We start from the raw sequence: 15845 nt of genomic DNA on the forward strand, positions 1-15845 counted from the left end.
TGTGTATCAAATAGAAGACCTATGTATTCACAAGCCTCTTCCTCCCACCCACATGATGATGTAATGGACTAGAAGCCAGTCGCTTTTGGATGAGAAAAATAAGAAAAACATAGATTACTATTACTACAGAACATAGAAAATTTAGCCAATTTCTTAAACATGTCATTACCACATGAGGAATCAGTCTTTCCATTGCACTGGTAGAGAGCCTGCTGATAGACAAAAATTAACACATATCATCAATCCAAGGCTGAAACCTTGAAGTCACATTAGTTTTCCAACATTCACATTCTGATTAAATTGATTCATCAAAAATTGTTCAAGTCAATCTGAAACCTAGAATTATGAGAATGTATACTTGATTAAAAAGCCTCTCTTGTTTCTTTAAGTCCTGAAGTAACAAGATTCACAAGGGACACATTCTCGATTAGAAGGCAGTATATTAAAAATGCCCATAGATTATTTTAGTATATATTAACCATGGAAAGCATATTAAAAGTAAAATCCATATGTACACATAATGTAGCTAGTTGAAATTAGAATAGAACTACTGCTTACCAAATACTTGATACTGATGTTATTTTAGTATGACAAGAGAAAATAAGGCATGGTTGTGTGCTTGTAACTTCCTGGTTTTTATGCCTGGATCAAGAGAAATGTTTCAAGGGTCGTTAATTTATGACGCATAAATACAAAGAAGCCCCTGGATTGATTAAATGACTTCCAGGTAACATTGCGTGTGACAATAAATATGCACTGACATTTCACAAACCATGCTGCCAGCTTCTTCAGAGCTAATTTGAAGCTGAACTTGGCAACAAACAGCTCCTTGTATATTGTCCATATTCAGAAGCGTAGAGTTCCAATGACCAATCACTGATTGCTGCATAGAAGACAATTGATAGCCCCGCTCCCCATTTAAATTATTTGGATGGAAGTATTTCTTTAGACATTCAAACAGAAATATATTGTTCCAGGATGTTGACTTTTCTATGCATATTTCTTTATTTAGCTCTGGCCAGTTTCTTTTTAATTTCTAATTAATAATGTATTTGTTAAAACATTTAAAGAACAAAATAAATAGCTACATAAAAAAGAAAATAGAAAAAGACATCGTGGATAAAGAATAAGCTGTAAGTAAATAAACCAAGGATTTACCCTTATAAAAATTTTAAATGCATTGTTTAATTAATTAAATCTATACAGTAAGTTTATTGTGTCATACTAAAATAGTTAAATTATCTATAAATTATCATATTAAAATAGTTAAAATATCTAAATATGATATTAATATTGATATCACCACTATTTGTTATTGTTCCAAAAATAGATGCACATGATGTAAAAGGAAAGGAAAAAAAAGGAAAGGAAAAAATCCAGTAAAAATAATAATAAGGAACTATATAGTTTTAAATTCCCTCCCATTATACCCAACTGTTGATTGCATTATATATATTGAAATTGCTTCTAATTTCCTCCTTAAAAACCATACTCTAAGTGTCTGAGTTTGCCTTGTTGTGTGGCTCTCACTAGTTTCATTCCTCGCATTATTGGATGTAAAGCTCCACCTGTTTTCTGCCATCACCCACAGGTGGAAAAAGAGACTCTTGAAAGCCTGCCCAGAACCTTCCAGCCCCTTTTTAAGGACAACACAGTCAACGCAGGGCTGAATCTCATGCTTTCTACTTTCTCAAGACTGAGCACCTGTTTGCCTTCTCCCTTCTTCTTCTCAAGGCTAGAGCTAAATTCCTCTATGCTGTGTAAATGGTCAGCCAGACTATTGGCCTGATCTTTTCCCTTCAGTATGGTTCAGTTTGTGTATAATAACTCCATGTCTCTAACACAGATGTCACAGTTTCAGGACACCTATGGCTACCACCTGTACCTGTTGCTGGCCCTCACCTATTCCAGAGGCCTCTTGTTTTCTTCAGGAACTTTTAGCCACTAGCCATTTGGCATTTCCTTAGGGATAACTAGGTTGTGCCAAGTGCTCTGACAAAGGTTCCACTGAATGATACATTCAGGGAGGTTCCCCACTCCTACTCTTGCTGCATTGTTGGAGATTTCATCTAGCTTTCTACTGTATTTCTCCCCTTCACACAGCCATTCCCTACGACCGAACAGATAAGCCCTAGGGCTTTTTCTGTGTAACTTTCAACCATGCTGAAAATAAAACCAATTTTCCATTGTTCCCTCCTGGTCCTGGAATGCCTTACTTGTCCCTTGCATACTTCTATATTAGCATCTTCTCATCCTGAGGAGGAAGAATTCAGGATGGAATGTATTCTTCACACTTGGCAGTGAAGCGGCAGATTGGACTGTTTTGAATTATTGAAGGGGCTTTCTGGACACTGATCATTCTTGGGAGATGTATAGTACATCCTGTCTCCTTTGACAGTTCCATTTGCAATACCCTCAGAAGCCCAAGCCACCTGATTGGCCAGGAGGCTCTGCAGGGAGTGGAAATTCATTGAGAAAAGGGAGGGAGATATCTGTGTAACTATAAGAAAGAGGAGAGGGGGAGAGAGGCCACCCCACCCAAAGATGAGAGGGAGAGTTCTGGGATGGGGGAGTTCCTGAAGAAGGACTAGAATAGATAGCAACCCACATACTCCTTCCTGCTATGCAGTGTGAGGTGAAGGTAGAGAGGCTTGAGATCTTGCCAGCTCCAAACAAAAGAAAGAACCGGGATGGAAGGAGGAGCAGAGTATTCTCCAGCTGCCCACAAATAGGAGGAGAGAGGGGGAGAAGCACCTGACATTTCCAGACTCAGTGAGGGAAGGGGAAGACAAAATATGGAAGGAGGTGGTATTTGAGGAGTAAAGGCTGAGGCTGGCAGGCAGGAACCAGCAAATCAACAGACCAAGAACTAGTGACCACAGTTGTAGGAATCAGACAGCCTATACCTTTTATAAACAAAAAGTAAATAAAATAAATCCAAGCTAGAGAGATCTGTTCTATTAATTTATTTCAGCTGCCTCCCAAGGCCATCAAGGAATCCACCATGTATCCAATAATTCAGAAGAATGGGAGGAAGAAGCCTAGAGTTTAAACTCTGGAGCAGATCAATTCACAAAGCACTGACTGCTTTGTGTTGCAGTGGATAATCATCGATGATGTCTGTGGCTTCATTCCTGTCTACAATAAAGATTCAAATCTAGCTGAGCTGGTGTGTTAACCTTCTACCAAATCTGAGAGCTGAAATTAGAGTTAAGTATCTGGAGACCTGTGATTTGCTGGCAAGCCCAGGTGTGTACCCTAAATGGGAATACCATGATAAAAATACAATTTTCCATATGACTGTAACATGACTCAGAGCTTTTAAGTTAACATATCCAGTATGCCAGGGTCACAAAAACCTGAGAACCAAGGATGCTTCCAAAAGTTGCCACTGTATTTGAGTTCTAACGTGATAGAAATAGAAAAATATTAAATCCCTTATTTGTAGAGGAAGGAAGACTAGATTGAAACAAAGGAATGTACCTGGCTGCAGGCACTGCCACTGGACAACGTGGATGCCTTTGAAAATTAGCTTGACTATTAGCTGTTACTTGGAAGTGGGAGCTTCTCTTTTTTTCATTTCTCTCATACCATTGCCATCCCTTCTGGCCCCATTCCCTTTTAATTTTCCTTCCCTTCTCAGTACAACTGCCCTTTCCACTTAGCCTATCTACATCTTACTTTATTTCTTATTATTTCCTTATTAAATGTTCCTTATTTCCTTATTTTCATTGGGAAAAGGGGAGGGAATATGAATGTGTATATTTCTGTGTTTCTGTCTGTGAGACAGGGAATAGTTGGTATATGAAGATGGATATAAATTAATTTTGGAAACAGGATGTTTCATTTTACAAGCAATTACTAATATACTTTTTTCACACATTTATTGGGTAATGTATGGGGCTTCTAGAATTGGTTTCAGCTAGAGTTGGCACACCAAGGTTGAAAAGCTGGGCTTTGGACAGGTCTTTTGTCTGGGGAGGTTCATCTTAAATTCATGGTTGCCTGTAATATATGGAGAAAAATATAGTACATGATTATATAATATATACAAAATATAGTACATAAATCAGTTTAATTGTATTTAATTACATTAAATCATAATAATTTTAAAATCAAAATTGAAAGCAAATCAGTTTTTGTTAGCTTTCTGACTCTGCCCACTTTTTCCTCCCAGGCCCATCTATGTTTTGGAGTATGCCCCTCAGCACACGTAAAATGACCAACTACAGTCCTTGGCGCTGTGCACCCCTGCTCTCTGTGAAAGGCATAATAGTAGTGTGGCTCAGCAATATGTTTATAAATATGAAGTTTTAACTTTTGATTGTAGGTTGCTATTAAAGTGCCAAATATTTAATGATTTCAGTCTTTGAAAGAGGCAGCATTATATATGGGTAAAAAACCTTTTACTTGGAATATACAGATTAGACTGAAGGATAGTAAATGTAAATTATTATTGTTGTAAGAATTTCTTTCTACTAAACTCCATGCCAGAAAGGCTTATAATCTGGCACAATAATAATAAATATTTTGAGTAAACAGTAGCAGGAATTGATACTGTATCATAATGCAATCTTAGAAGGATTATCTAAGAACTAAAATATCTGCAATGTGCATTTCATCTTATTGTAATACTTTTGTTTGTTCAGATTTGTTTAATGGAATCAGTATGCTAGATGACATGTTCTTATAATTTAGTCCTGTTATAATTTTTTTTTACTGGATTCACACATTACACTCCACCCTATTATGTGACTTTAGCTTAGTATCTTGTATGAATCCAACACCTGTGGCTTAGTAAACAACCCATGGCTTAACCTGATGTCTTCATGGATTTCAATATTAACAAGCCTTAGTCTTTTCTTTTCTTCCCCAATACCTCACACTGATAGGAAGCATTAAGCTCTATCTGGTGCCAGCAATGGGTAAGCCATTTACCCATCTGAATGGTGTCAGATGATCCAGAAACCAAAATCAGCTCTGGTTTGCTGCTGACTTGTCAATTTGGGTGGTAGCCTAACACCTTTGTGGTCTCTAGCTGCTCTGGCCAACACTTCCTATTTTTAAAAATTAGATTGGCTTTTTTAAAAACTCGCCTGTATTACAAAAGGGAAAACCTTTCCCAGTACAGCAGTGCAAAAGGTGTTAATTGCATAAAATGAGCCCTTAATGAGTCTTTGGCTTTCTGCCACACCCTTGAGAAAAAGAGAGATAAAAAGGATCCATGCTACCTGAGTAGATCCACTGCCACCCTCTTTCCAGGAAAGCCAAGACTGCAGTCACCTATATCAGGAGGAAAGAAGGTTCATTTCCATCAATGCAAGGGTCTGTAGGTTGAGTCATGGCAACCCATTTTTCATGCTGCTCTTTCATCAGTCCCCAGGAAGATTACGACACCAGGAAGGCCACTCTTTAATGATCCACTTGGGGATGAACAAAGGATCTAGGAGTAAGACATCCCAAAGGCAATCCACACCTCCATGGCACAATTAACAGCCATTCAGGGGTAGGGACAATGCAGCCACCCTGAAAGACAAATATGGGGTCCCCTCACCAACCTTTACCCAGACTGAAGCTGCTTGGACAAGCAGCGAAACGTTTCTATCAAAAAGAAAGAAATCCAGTTGCCATGACTCAACCTACAGACAAGTCCACCTGGATGACTGAGAATCTTCATTGACATCAATGCATGGGGGAAATTTCAAATTAACTTGCAGTGGTAATTTGTTCCTGAGCCAAGGTACACACACAGTGGAATCCTTGGGTGAATTCCAAGTCCCATTCATTTGGACAGGATTTTATAGGTTCATTACACTGTCCTGTTCTGACTATGAGACGGCCAGGCAGAATTACTAATATAATTCTTTATTGAATTAACTATTTACAATAGCAAAAGTTCTTGCAATACATTAAACTGTATAAACAATCAAGTCCACCCAGGTGGCAAGGGACACTCAGGCAACACTGCAGGGGCAGACTGAGGCAAGACAGCAAGGTGGAACTTGGCCAATCCTCCGACTGAAGCTGCAAGGCTGGAAGGAACTAGAGTGCCTGGCAAGGAGAGGCTGGACACTCAGATTTGCGCCCTGGCACGCAGGCTGGATCAGGCTGGTACACAGAGGCTAGACAAGGCTGGGTTGAGGTATCTAGGCAAGGCTTGAATCTGGAGACAAGACTGGACTGGGCTAGAGCGTCTAGGCGAGCCTCGGCTTGGAAGCCAAGGCTGGACGAGAGCGTCTGGGTTGTATATATACTTCAGTTAATGTGGATTTTAGCCACTCAAAACCATCTTCTGTGCATGTGAATGCTGTAGCCGCGATTCTGATGCATTTTACCAAATGAAGTCTAGAAGACAACACATTTAATTACAGTACACCACTTCATCAAAGCGGAGAAAAATCCTGTCCTTCTAGAAGCATCAGAAGAGTGGAGAGGGGAAGTCTGCCTCGCTGGAGAGGACTAGACCAAATGTCGGGATCCTCCAGTCCCCCAAGCTTGAGTACCGACGCTTCTGATTCAAGAAACACTTGGGAACCCGCACGCTCTGGACTAAAATCAAATGGGATGCCGAAGACAAAAGGAGCTTTCCACGCATCCATAGCACATTGCTGTTTCCCAAGAACTTTTCAATTCCATAAATAATGTATCACGTTCCGTAGCCAGAAAGGGGTGGGGAGGGGGAGAACCTTTCAACACCTCCCCTTGGTATTACACTGGCTTAAAGCTTACTCTCCTCTGCGCAACTGTAGATTAGTCCCCTCCCTTCGCTCCCTTCCCCTTCATTGCTAATTTGGACTCTTCCATCTCCCTCCTCTCGAGTCGCTGTGGATTTTCCTACAGAGAGCGGGGAGGCGGTGTCGGCCCCAAAAAGACGTGCGTCGTGTGGCCTTTCTTCCCCTTGAGTTGGGGCTAGAAGCGGCGCTGCCGCGTCTTAAAATTGAGGACGAGAGGCGCTCGGCCGGTGCAGGGACTGCGGCGGCGGGGCTAACGCTGCTGAGCGCCATGTCGCTGCAGAAGCCGGCCGAGAGCGGAAGCGGAGGATTGGCGGGTTCTCCGGAGGCGGAGGAAGCTGAAGATGGCTCGCCCGGTCCGTCCTTGCCGCCCCCGGTGTTGCCCTGGGACCGTTTCTCGGCCTGGTTGCACTGCGTGTGCGTGGTGGGCTTTGATCTGGAGCTCGGTCAGGCTGTGGAGGTGAGTGACGCGACGCGCCGGCTCCTACGTTGGGTACTCCGCCCGCGCGAGTCCGTCCTCGGGCAAGGCAGGATGTTCTGCTCTGCGCGAACGTTGCCCCGGGAAGGAAGCAAGACCCGGCCGAGGGGAGGGAGCCTTTCTCCGCTGTGCTTGTATCAGATGCGGGCCGTTGAGACGGCGCTGAACAGTTTTGGGTACGTTGCCGAGGAAAGGCTTCCAGAAAGCGTGGAGGAGAGGCTCTTCCTTCTCCCCTTTGGTGCAGCAAACTAACTGGCGCAGGAATGCCGCGGCGTTTTTCCTGTCTGCAGAACTGAAAGGGCAGCGAGGGCCACTTCCACCTCCTGTGGAAAGTTAAAATAGAAGAAAGCTTGCCTTTGAATGATAGGTAACCCTTCTGGGGTTACGGGGTTTTCATTGGCCAGTCTTTAATACAAGAATTGTTTTTTATACAGCCTGGAAAATAAACGGAACGGCCTTTGAAATGTATTTGTCTATTGTTCGCGTTTCTCCCCTTCTAAAGAGCTCGGGGTTGCTTATGGCAAGTTATGTAGTGTTGATTATTTATATGGCTTTTTGTCCAAAAGTGGTGCCCAAAATGGCTATAATTTTTAGAATGTGACATCCCTGAGAAATATAGGAACCTGCCTGAAGGACTCCACCCATTGGGTTTTGTTGCTGATGGTTATTCCACAATTTATGTTTGCTTAGTAAGCCTACCACATGTGAAGATACGCATATGTTCAAATTTCCAGGAGGAGCAGTGCAATCACAGGGGCAGCAGTTTGCATGTCTCGCTTTTCTTCTCTAGTCACTGTACAGTATATTTGCTGAATTGTGTGCCTTCATAGGGTAAGGGATAAGAACAGCCAAGGAATAATGGAACAGAGGTAGACAGGAAAATGGAAGATAATCTGGGACTTGAATGAATCGGTTACAAATGAATTGCCTTGAAAACCCTTTGAAAATACAATGTTCCATATCTGGATACATGTATGAAGCTAATAATCATTTGTGATTTATACTGGGCGGGTTTTGTATTCCAAATAAAGAGTCATTGTGCATGTGGCAGTGAGTTAAATATGAATCAGCTCTAATCAGGCCAGTTAATTTTCACATTTAAAGCTTAACTAAGGTTGTTGTATCAAACATGAGTTTACTCTGGGCAGGCCTAGTTGGAAATAAAACCATGGCTTTTGTTGTTGAAAAGGAATAGGGGTAAAGGGTAATTTTATTCAATGCAGTATAGTGTTGATAAACTTAGACTTACATTTAATATACGTCTAATTTTGCCCTTCTCATCTGCCCTGGTCTCTAGTTGTGAGAGGTCCCCATAGAATTGTTGGAAAATCTGTATGTTTTCTCACACTAGTGGTATCACTGTAAGATTGTAATACAGTAGTGTTTCCTAACCTGATGCCCTCCAGATGTGTAAGATTTCAATTGCTATAATTTCCAACCAGATACTAAATGCCGAATAGATTAGTTAGCCCCAAATTTTTCACTCTGGAGAGGAAAAACAGTTGAAGAAATCATAACCCAGTATCAAGTGTTCTACAGCTCTAAGAACTGTTAGAAGAAAAAGGAATTGACGTGTTTACTAAATAAATTTTAAGTTTGAGTTAAATAAAATTAGGAGCATCTTGTGTTACAGATCGCAATCACAATTTTTTCAACAGCATCCATAAACACAGGTTCCTTGGCATTAAGTAACCTAGGACACAAGTTGGCGAGCTTTTGGATTTGATGAGCACATTTGGAATTTCCCATACATATTATAGCTAGTTCCAGAAGTCTAATCTATTAGGCTTGCTCTAGCCATTCCTCCGTCCTCCTTATTTCCCAGCTTGCTTTTGCTTTTCTTACAGAGAGGCGGGCACACTTCCCAAAAAGAGCAATGGCCTCCAGCCACCCACCCACCGTTTTTTAAAACTGCTCGGGGCCCAAGTTGAGAAGTGGCAGTTTCTCACCTTTTTTCAAAATATTATGCTTATGGTAAAATGTCAAGCTGTGTTAGGAAACCAGTGAAATTAGGCTATAAAGACTTTTAAGCATGACAGGTCTTTTATCTGACACGATTATTGTTGGAAGTGCTTGGGGAAATATTAATTAGGAAAAGTCTTGTTGGGTGCACTAGTGTTGAATATGTAGTATCTTTGACTTAGGAATAGAGGTTAGAAGTATGTGTGCTACTTTGGGGCCCCAGTCAAGTTGGTGCCTGGCCCTGTGCACTAGTTGCAAAATCAGTAGAGCACCCGTTTTCCTCAACTGATGAAAACTCTTTATTATTTACAGGTAATATATCCGCAGCATTCAAAACTTACAGATAAAGAGGTGAGTAAAACTGTTAAAAAGACATTTATAAAATATATTTTCCCCTCCAAAATGTAACTTCTATTTTTCTCCCCTAGAAAACCAATATTTGCTATTTGTCTTTCCCAGATTCCAATTCAGGTAATCAGATATGTATGTTACTTACATATACATTTGTATGTATGAAATAAAATATTTCTGTTTAGCTAGAACTATGCAATGAATAGCTGTTTTTATTTTGTCTTTATTTCACAGTTTTAAGTGGAATATGGAGTGTATCATAAGTACATTTTTGTCTGAGCACTTCACAGACAGTCAGAACCTAGGAAGCTGCTGTGCTAGAAGATTTAATTGGATACTAGGACTATGCAAAATATTTGGAAGAGGAATTTCTCTACAACTGCTTGCAGTATTCAGATGGCTGAAGACTGAAAGGTTCAGGGTCACGGCTTTGAAGCCTTCTCTAGCAGAAGTGCCTTCTGTACATGCACATGTCTGCCCTGAAGACCTGGAAAGAGCCTCAAAAAGGCCATGCTCAGCTTCTGAGAAGTGTGACAACCTCAATACTCCAAGCAGGAAATTTTGAGAAGTACTTTGCTTGCTTCAGAAGCTTCCTCTAAATCAGTGTTTCTCGACCTCGGCAGCTTGAAGATGTGTAGACTTCAACTCCCAGAATTCCCCAGCCAGCATGCCCAGCCAGAATTCTGGGAGTTGAAGGCCACACATCTTCAAGCTGCCGAGGTTGAGAAATGCTGCTCTAAATGCTTCACATAGTCCTCTTAATATTCATTATAGGCTGAAATCATGCATCATACTAAGCCATAAAGTTATTTGGTATTTTTTTTACATTGCATATTAATGAGAACCCAGTTACAACCCTGTTAGGTTGTAAAGTGTGACTTAGCATTTTGTGCCAATCCAGCCAGTTTTAATCTATTCGCTAAGTTGTGGTTAAGGTAACCATAACTTAGCACTGAGTGTAAACCCAACCATGGCAATGCAGAGATGCAAAAAGGGGCATCCAGAGGAGTGTCAGCAATATCAAAATGGTGGGGACAGTGTGGCAATCAAAGCTCTGCCCCTTCTTAATCTATGTGATGTGTGCAACATATGTCAAAAGGGGTGGGGCTTCAGTTGCCCTCTTGCACCTGTCATTTGGATTTCATTGACTGTCTCCCCCCCCCACCGCCCGCACAGCAGATGTCCTAGACACAATGATTGCGGTTTCAATATGCTAGGCTGCTAGCACAATCCTGTGTATACCTATTCAGAAGCAAGCCCTATTGAAGTCAGTGACACTTGCTCCTAAGTACATATGCATAGTATTGGAAACTTCTTAAATCCATTAACATAAAAATAGATTTAATCTACACTGAGAGTAAGAATCCTACAGATAACTTAATTATTAGAAACCGCTTAGCAAAAGTTTTAAATTGCTTGCTCCTGGTGTGTGTGAAAAGAAACTTCTTGAAGTATTTGTGGTGGTAGAACATGGAATTTTATATGGTGAATTATTTGCAGTTGTTGGCTCTAACTGATTACAAACTGCAACTATGAGGTTATTTCATATTTTGTACAATACATTTCTTGATTTTTATTGTAGAGTTGGTATATATTCAAGCTATCTATTTACAGTTTGTTGGGCTGATTTAACTGCCTTAAATTAAGTAAGGTGGTTATACAGTTTTGAGGGCAACACACATAACATTACAAAGGATAGTTAAGAATGTGGGCATCCATAGAAAGCAAACAGGGAGAGGCAAATTACATGTGTGTGATCACATCATCATACAAATGCTGTGAGTCATCAGGACAGGCACTTGTGTCATCATTTTAGCATAATCATGGTTAACTGAGGACACCATGGCTAAGAATATTTTATAATATTCAAAAGGATTCAGATTCATCTCCAGCCCAGAGCAGCAGTTTAGGTAGGGACCTAAGTGTAAGGCTGCAGAAAGTTACTTAAATAAAACTAATATGTTTATAAATTACTGAATATATTAAAATGTTTTTTTTTAAAATAAATGTAAAATGCTTGTCAGTTGTTACAAATGCTTTGTACTGTTTGCCTGGAATGTAGGTTACAGGGTTTTCTTTTTGTCAGCAATTTGGTAAATATTATCTATGCTATTCTTCTTAATTTTTCAAAAATAAAAGGAGTCGTCATCTTCACTACTTTTATTGTGTGAACATTAATGGAACTTCTGAGGAAAGGGCTCAGAATATGCCTGAGAGGGTTTGACTTGGTTTGGACTCCGAGTCTGTAAAATGTTCCGTCATAAACTCTTTCAAAGTAAGAGTGTAGGAATTAATTATTTTGTATACTCCCATATAAGCATTCTACCTTGGTCCTAGCTATGTTGCAATTCCTTAGTGGCATTTAGAGTATTTATATGTTACTTCAGAGGAAGATTTTTTTTTTTCCTGTAGTCCACTTACCAGAAATACTTTAGATAGAGTTTGCTTTTTGGATTAAACATTTTTTAAATTTATTTTCAATCCCGCCTTTATTTTTTTTTTTATAAATAACTCAAGGCGGCAAACATACTTAATACTCCTTCCTCCTCCTATTTTCCCCACAACAGCAACTCTGTGAGGTGAATTGGGCTGAGAGAGAGTGACTGGTCCAATTGGTTGCTCAAATATATTGGATATATATGAATCAATATGAAAATGATTTAATGATATTTCAGGAATATTTGATCAAACCATATAATTCCTACTGGATTATTGTCATATCTTTCCTAGGTATTTATGAAGACAGTTTAAATTAATTATTTCAGTCTTGTGGAAAAAAGGTTGCTTACCTGGGATTTCCTTTTTAAGATGATTACCTGTGGATGCCCCTGCTTGGTAGAAAAAGAGAAAAAGGGTACTACAGGTAGTCCTCACTTAACAACCATTCATTTAATGAGAATTCAGACTTACGACGGTGCTGGAAAAACCGACTTGTGGCTGGTCCTTACACTTACGACTGTTACAGCATTTCCCCACAGTCACGTGATCACAATTTGGGTACTTGGCAACTGGTTCACATTTATGACCATCACAGCATCCCGTAGTCTTGTGATCACCATTTTTTACCTTCCCAGCCAGCTTGTGGCAAGCAAAATCAATGGGGAACCACATGATTTATTTAACAACCACATGGTTTGCTTAATGCCTGTGGTGATTCGCTTAACAACCACTGCAAAAAAGTCATAAAATTGGGTTAATGACTGCTTCGCTTAGGAACCAAAATTCTGATCCCAATTGTGGTCGTTAAGTGAGGACTACCTGTATTTGCAGCACCTATAGTATTTGATTGTGCTTATTCAGTAAGAGAAGACAGCATCATACTTGGACTGGTCAAGTAGGGAGTCTTCCAGCAGAAGACATCAGATGTTTGCTTCATCAGCCTTTCTCCAATGAAGCACTGTAGGTTTGATTTTTGTGCATGCAGCCACCTGGAAGGGATAGAATTGTCCTTGGCCTTTAGGGAGCATTTAAAAAAATTACTACTATTTGTTAGAAGCACAGATACTCTTTTTAAATATTACCAACTCAGTATAGTACTTTGCTGTTTTTCTCCTCTTTCCTTTTTGGCTCAGGTTGCCTTGGAAACACACAATTTTGTTTTAGGTTTCGGCAGTCTTCTAGCAGAAAGCTTTCGTGGCACTGTTTACTGGATCAGTTGGACAGAGACCTGCCCATTTACTTGAAGGTTGGGAAAGTAGGATGTTTTATCTTGTCCAGACATGATAGTGCCTTTCTGATTCTAACAGACGTTATTGTGGTGGTACTTAATGATGAAATTGTAAGTTTTGTTCCTTATAAGACATCGCTTAATGCACTGCTCGTATTGTCCTGTATCACGTGACCCATAACATTACGAACTCCTCTAATGAAGAACATACTAATTATTAATTTAATAAAGATTAAAAAAAAGAACATACTAATTATCCTTCCTGCCAAAATAGTAATCATTGAAACAGCTTTAGTTGTATATAGAATTAATTCTTTTGGAACCTGGTTATAATGTTAACTACATCCAGCTGCTTCAGACTTCAGGTAGCCCTTTGTCCCGAACTTTGCAGACAATTCTGGGAAGTGTTGAGCTCCAGCTGGTCCTAGGACATACCCAACACATTCAGGTGCTTGCAGACGGTATCAGGGAAAAGGTCAAAACGCTTGTGCAATTTCTGGTAACTATTAAATTGTAAACACATTAAAATTTTAGTGCAGTGCAGTCTTCTTCAACATAAGGCCCTCTGGATACATTCTCTAAAGGTGATAGGAGTTGTAGTCCAAAACTCCTATAGTGTTAATTAAATGGGGGAGAATACCTTTTTTTTTTTTTTTTTTTGCTTCATAGAGATTTTTCATAGGTGACATAATACTGTGACAGGTTGCAGATGATCTTGTAATGGTTCTCATTGCTCTTCTGTATATATCAAAGATGTTGAGACACCAAGTATATATAGGGAATGTTGTAGTGTAATTGTAGAACTGTTAGCTCCTGTAGTATAATAGGTTTCTTAATTTCCATATGCATGATCTAGATGTGTTTGATGATATGTTTACAGTGGCATCACATCTGAAAATGTAAATATCCTGAATAATCCTCATGTGTTTTTAATCAAAGTTTCTTAAAGATTACCTGCTAAGCACTCAGCATTATGCAGAAAGTATTCAGTGTTTTGGAATGTTTTCTTTTTCTTTACAGAAGGATCCTGCATATTTTTATGGATATGTGTATTTTAGACAAGTACAAGACAAGACATTAAAGCGAGGTTACTTCCAGAAGGTAATTTAACTTTAGCTGAATTGTTCATGGTTGCCTTCTAAATGTACTTAGACAAAAAAAGTAAACTCCGTTTAAATCAGTGGCAAACATCCCATATAATATGTTTAAGATTAAGGAGTGTGTATTCACTCCTCAGTCTTAAACACATTACATGGGCTAATCTTAAAGGCCAGAATACTTAAACCACAATGCTATCTGCTGTACAGTGATTTGGGTTATAGAAAATGAAATTAGGTATCCATAGGCAAACTGAGTGAGAGCCAATTTGATGTAGCGGTTAAGGCATCAGGCTAGAAACTGGGAGACCGTGAATTCTAGTCCCACCTTAGGTACAAAGCCAGTTGGTGACTTTGGGCCAGTCACTCTCTCTCAACCCTGAGAAGAAGGCAAGGGCAAACCACCTCTAAAATATTGCCAAGAAAACTGCAGGGACTAGCCCAGGCAGTCAACACGAGTCAACATTGACTCGAAGGAACCAAAAATTAATAATAAAAAAGGCAAAACAAACAGATTGCCTTATCCGCTATCCTGTTCTACAGTTGTTATTCTTTTCGTATATGAAGCTGACATTATCAAAAAATGTATGGACCACGCATTAACTGAGGTGGCTACAGTGGGCACATTAACATATGTGCCCCTTCCCAAAGATGTTCATGGGTTCCCCAAATTAAATAAAGAATACTTTTAAAATGTATTTGTTTAAAAAATAGCTGAATTCTTATGAGATCACACAATTTTAGTGTTCCCACTTGAATCACATTGGGAAATGTCGGTCTAATCAGCTTGTAAAGTCTGTGAATATATCCCCCTTAGAAGTAAAAGCATACAGTATACACTTTCAAATGCATGTTGTATAACAGAAAAATATATTTAAACTGTTACTGAGGGGGAAAGCAACTGAAGATGGGCAAATTGCATGGGAAAACAGTGGCAGAATTCAGATGTCATTCTAAGGTTTATTTACTTGGCTTGGATTTGGCTTAGTGTTTCATGTGAATCCTGCCATTGCAGGTTATAATCCATGATTTATGGCTTAACATGACAGGTCACTATAGTCATTGTGGCCTATTCAACAAAACCATGGTTTAGTACAGTCACTGAATACAGCTACTCCGCCGGGGAAAGCACTCATCGTTCTTATTTTCTGTGCCAACCCGTATCCTTAAACACCAGAAATTCAGTAAGGGTGTGATACAAATGTTTGTAATGTATCATCTACATAGTAGTTGCATTAATATGAATCAAGACTATTCCTACTTTTTATATTCTGTAAAAAAACTTCTCAGTGCTAACTATGCCCAGAGTGTTTTGAGTTGGGTGGGCTATAGAATAGACAAATACCTGAATTTAGTGAGGAACTAATTTGTTATTTAATATAAATTGCAGTGGTTTTCTAATCATGAATTATTTTGCTTCTCTTATAGTCTTTAGTTCTGATCAGCAAGCTACCTTATATTCACTTATTTAACACTGTGCTTGGACAAATTGCACCTGAATATTTTGAGAAAAACGAACCTTTCTTGGAAGCAGGTTGGTAATATTGATGGTTTAGTGA

General features: G+C 39.5%; 1 protein-coding gene across 1 annotated transcript in view; it reads left to right on the forward strand.

Moving 5' to 3' along the window:
* Nucleotides 1-6832: 6832 nt before the first annotated feature.
* The window catches only part of DENND6A (DENN domain containing 6A), a 30127-nt gene continuing 21114 nt past the window's right edge, over nt 6833-15845 (forward strand). The window contains exons 1-6 of the mRNA XM_063291735.1: nt 6833-7191; nt 9484-9522; nt 9600-9642; nt 13095-13207; nt 14210-14290; nt 15715-15820. Of these exons, the coding sequence (XP_063147805.1) occupies nt 7003-7191; nt 9484-9522; nt 9600-9642; nt 13095-13207; nt 14210-14290; nt 15715-15820 (571 nt within the window). The 5' untranslated portion in view covers nt 6833-7002. The remainder of the gene's footprint in view (nt 7192-9483; nt 9523-9599; nt 9643-13094; nt 13208-14209; nt 14291-15714; nt 15821-15845) is intronic.

Source organism: Candoia aspera, chromosome 2 (genome assembly GCF_035149785.1).
Source record: "Candoia aspera isolate rCanAsp1 chromosome 2, rCanAsp1.hap2, whole genome shotgun sequence".
Classification (NCBI taxonomy): domain Eukaryota; kingdom Metazoa; phylum Chordata; class Lepidosauria; order Squamata; family Boidae; genus Candoia; species Candoia aspera.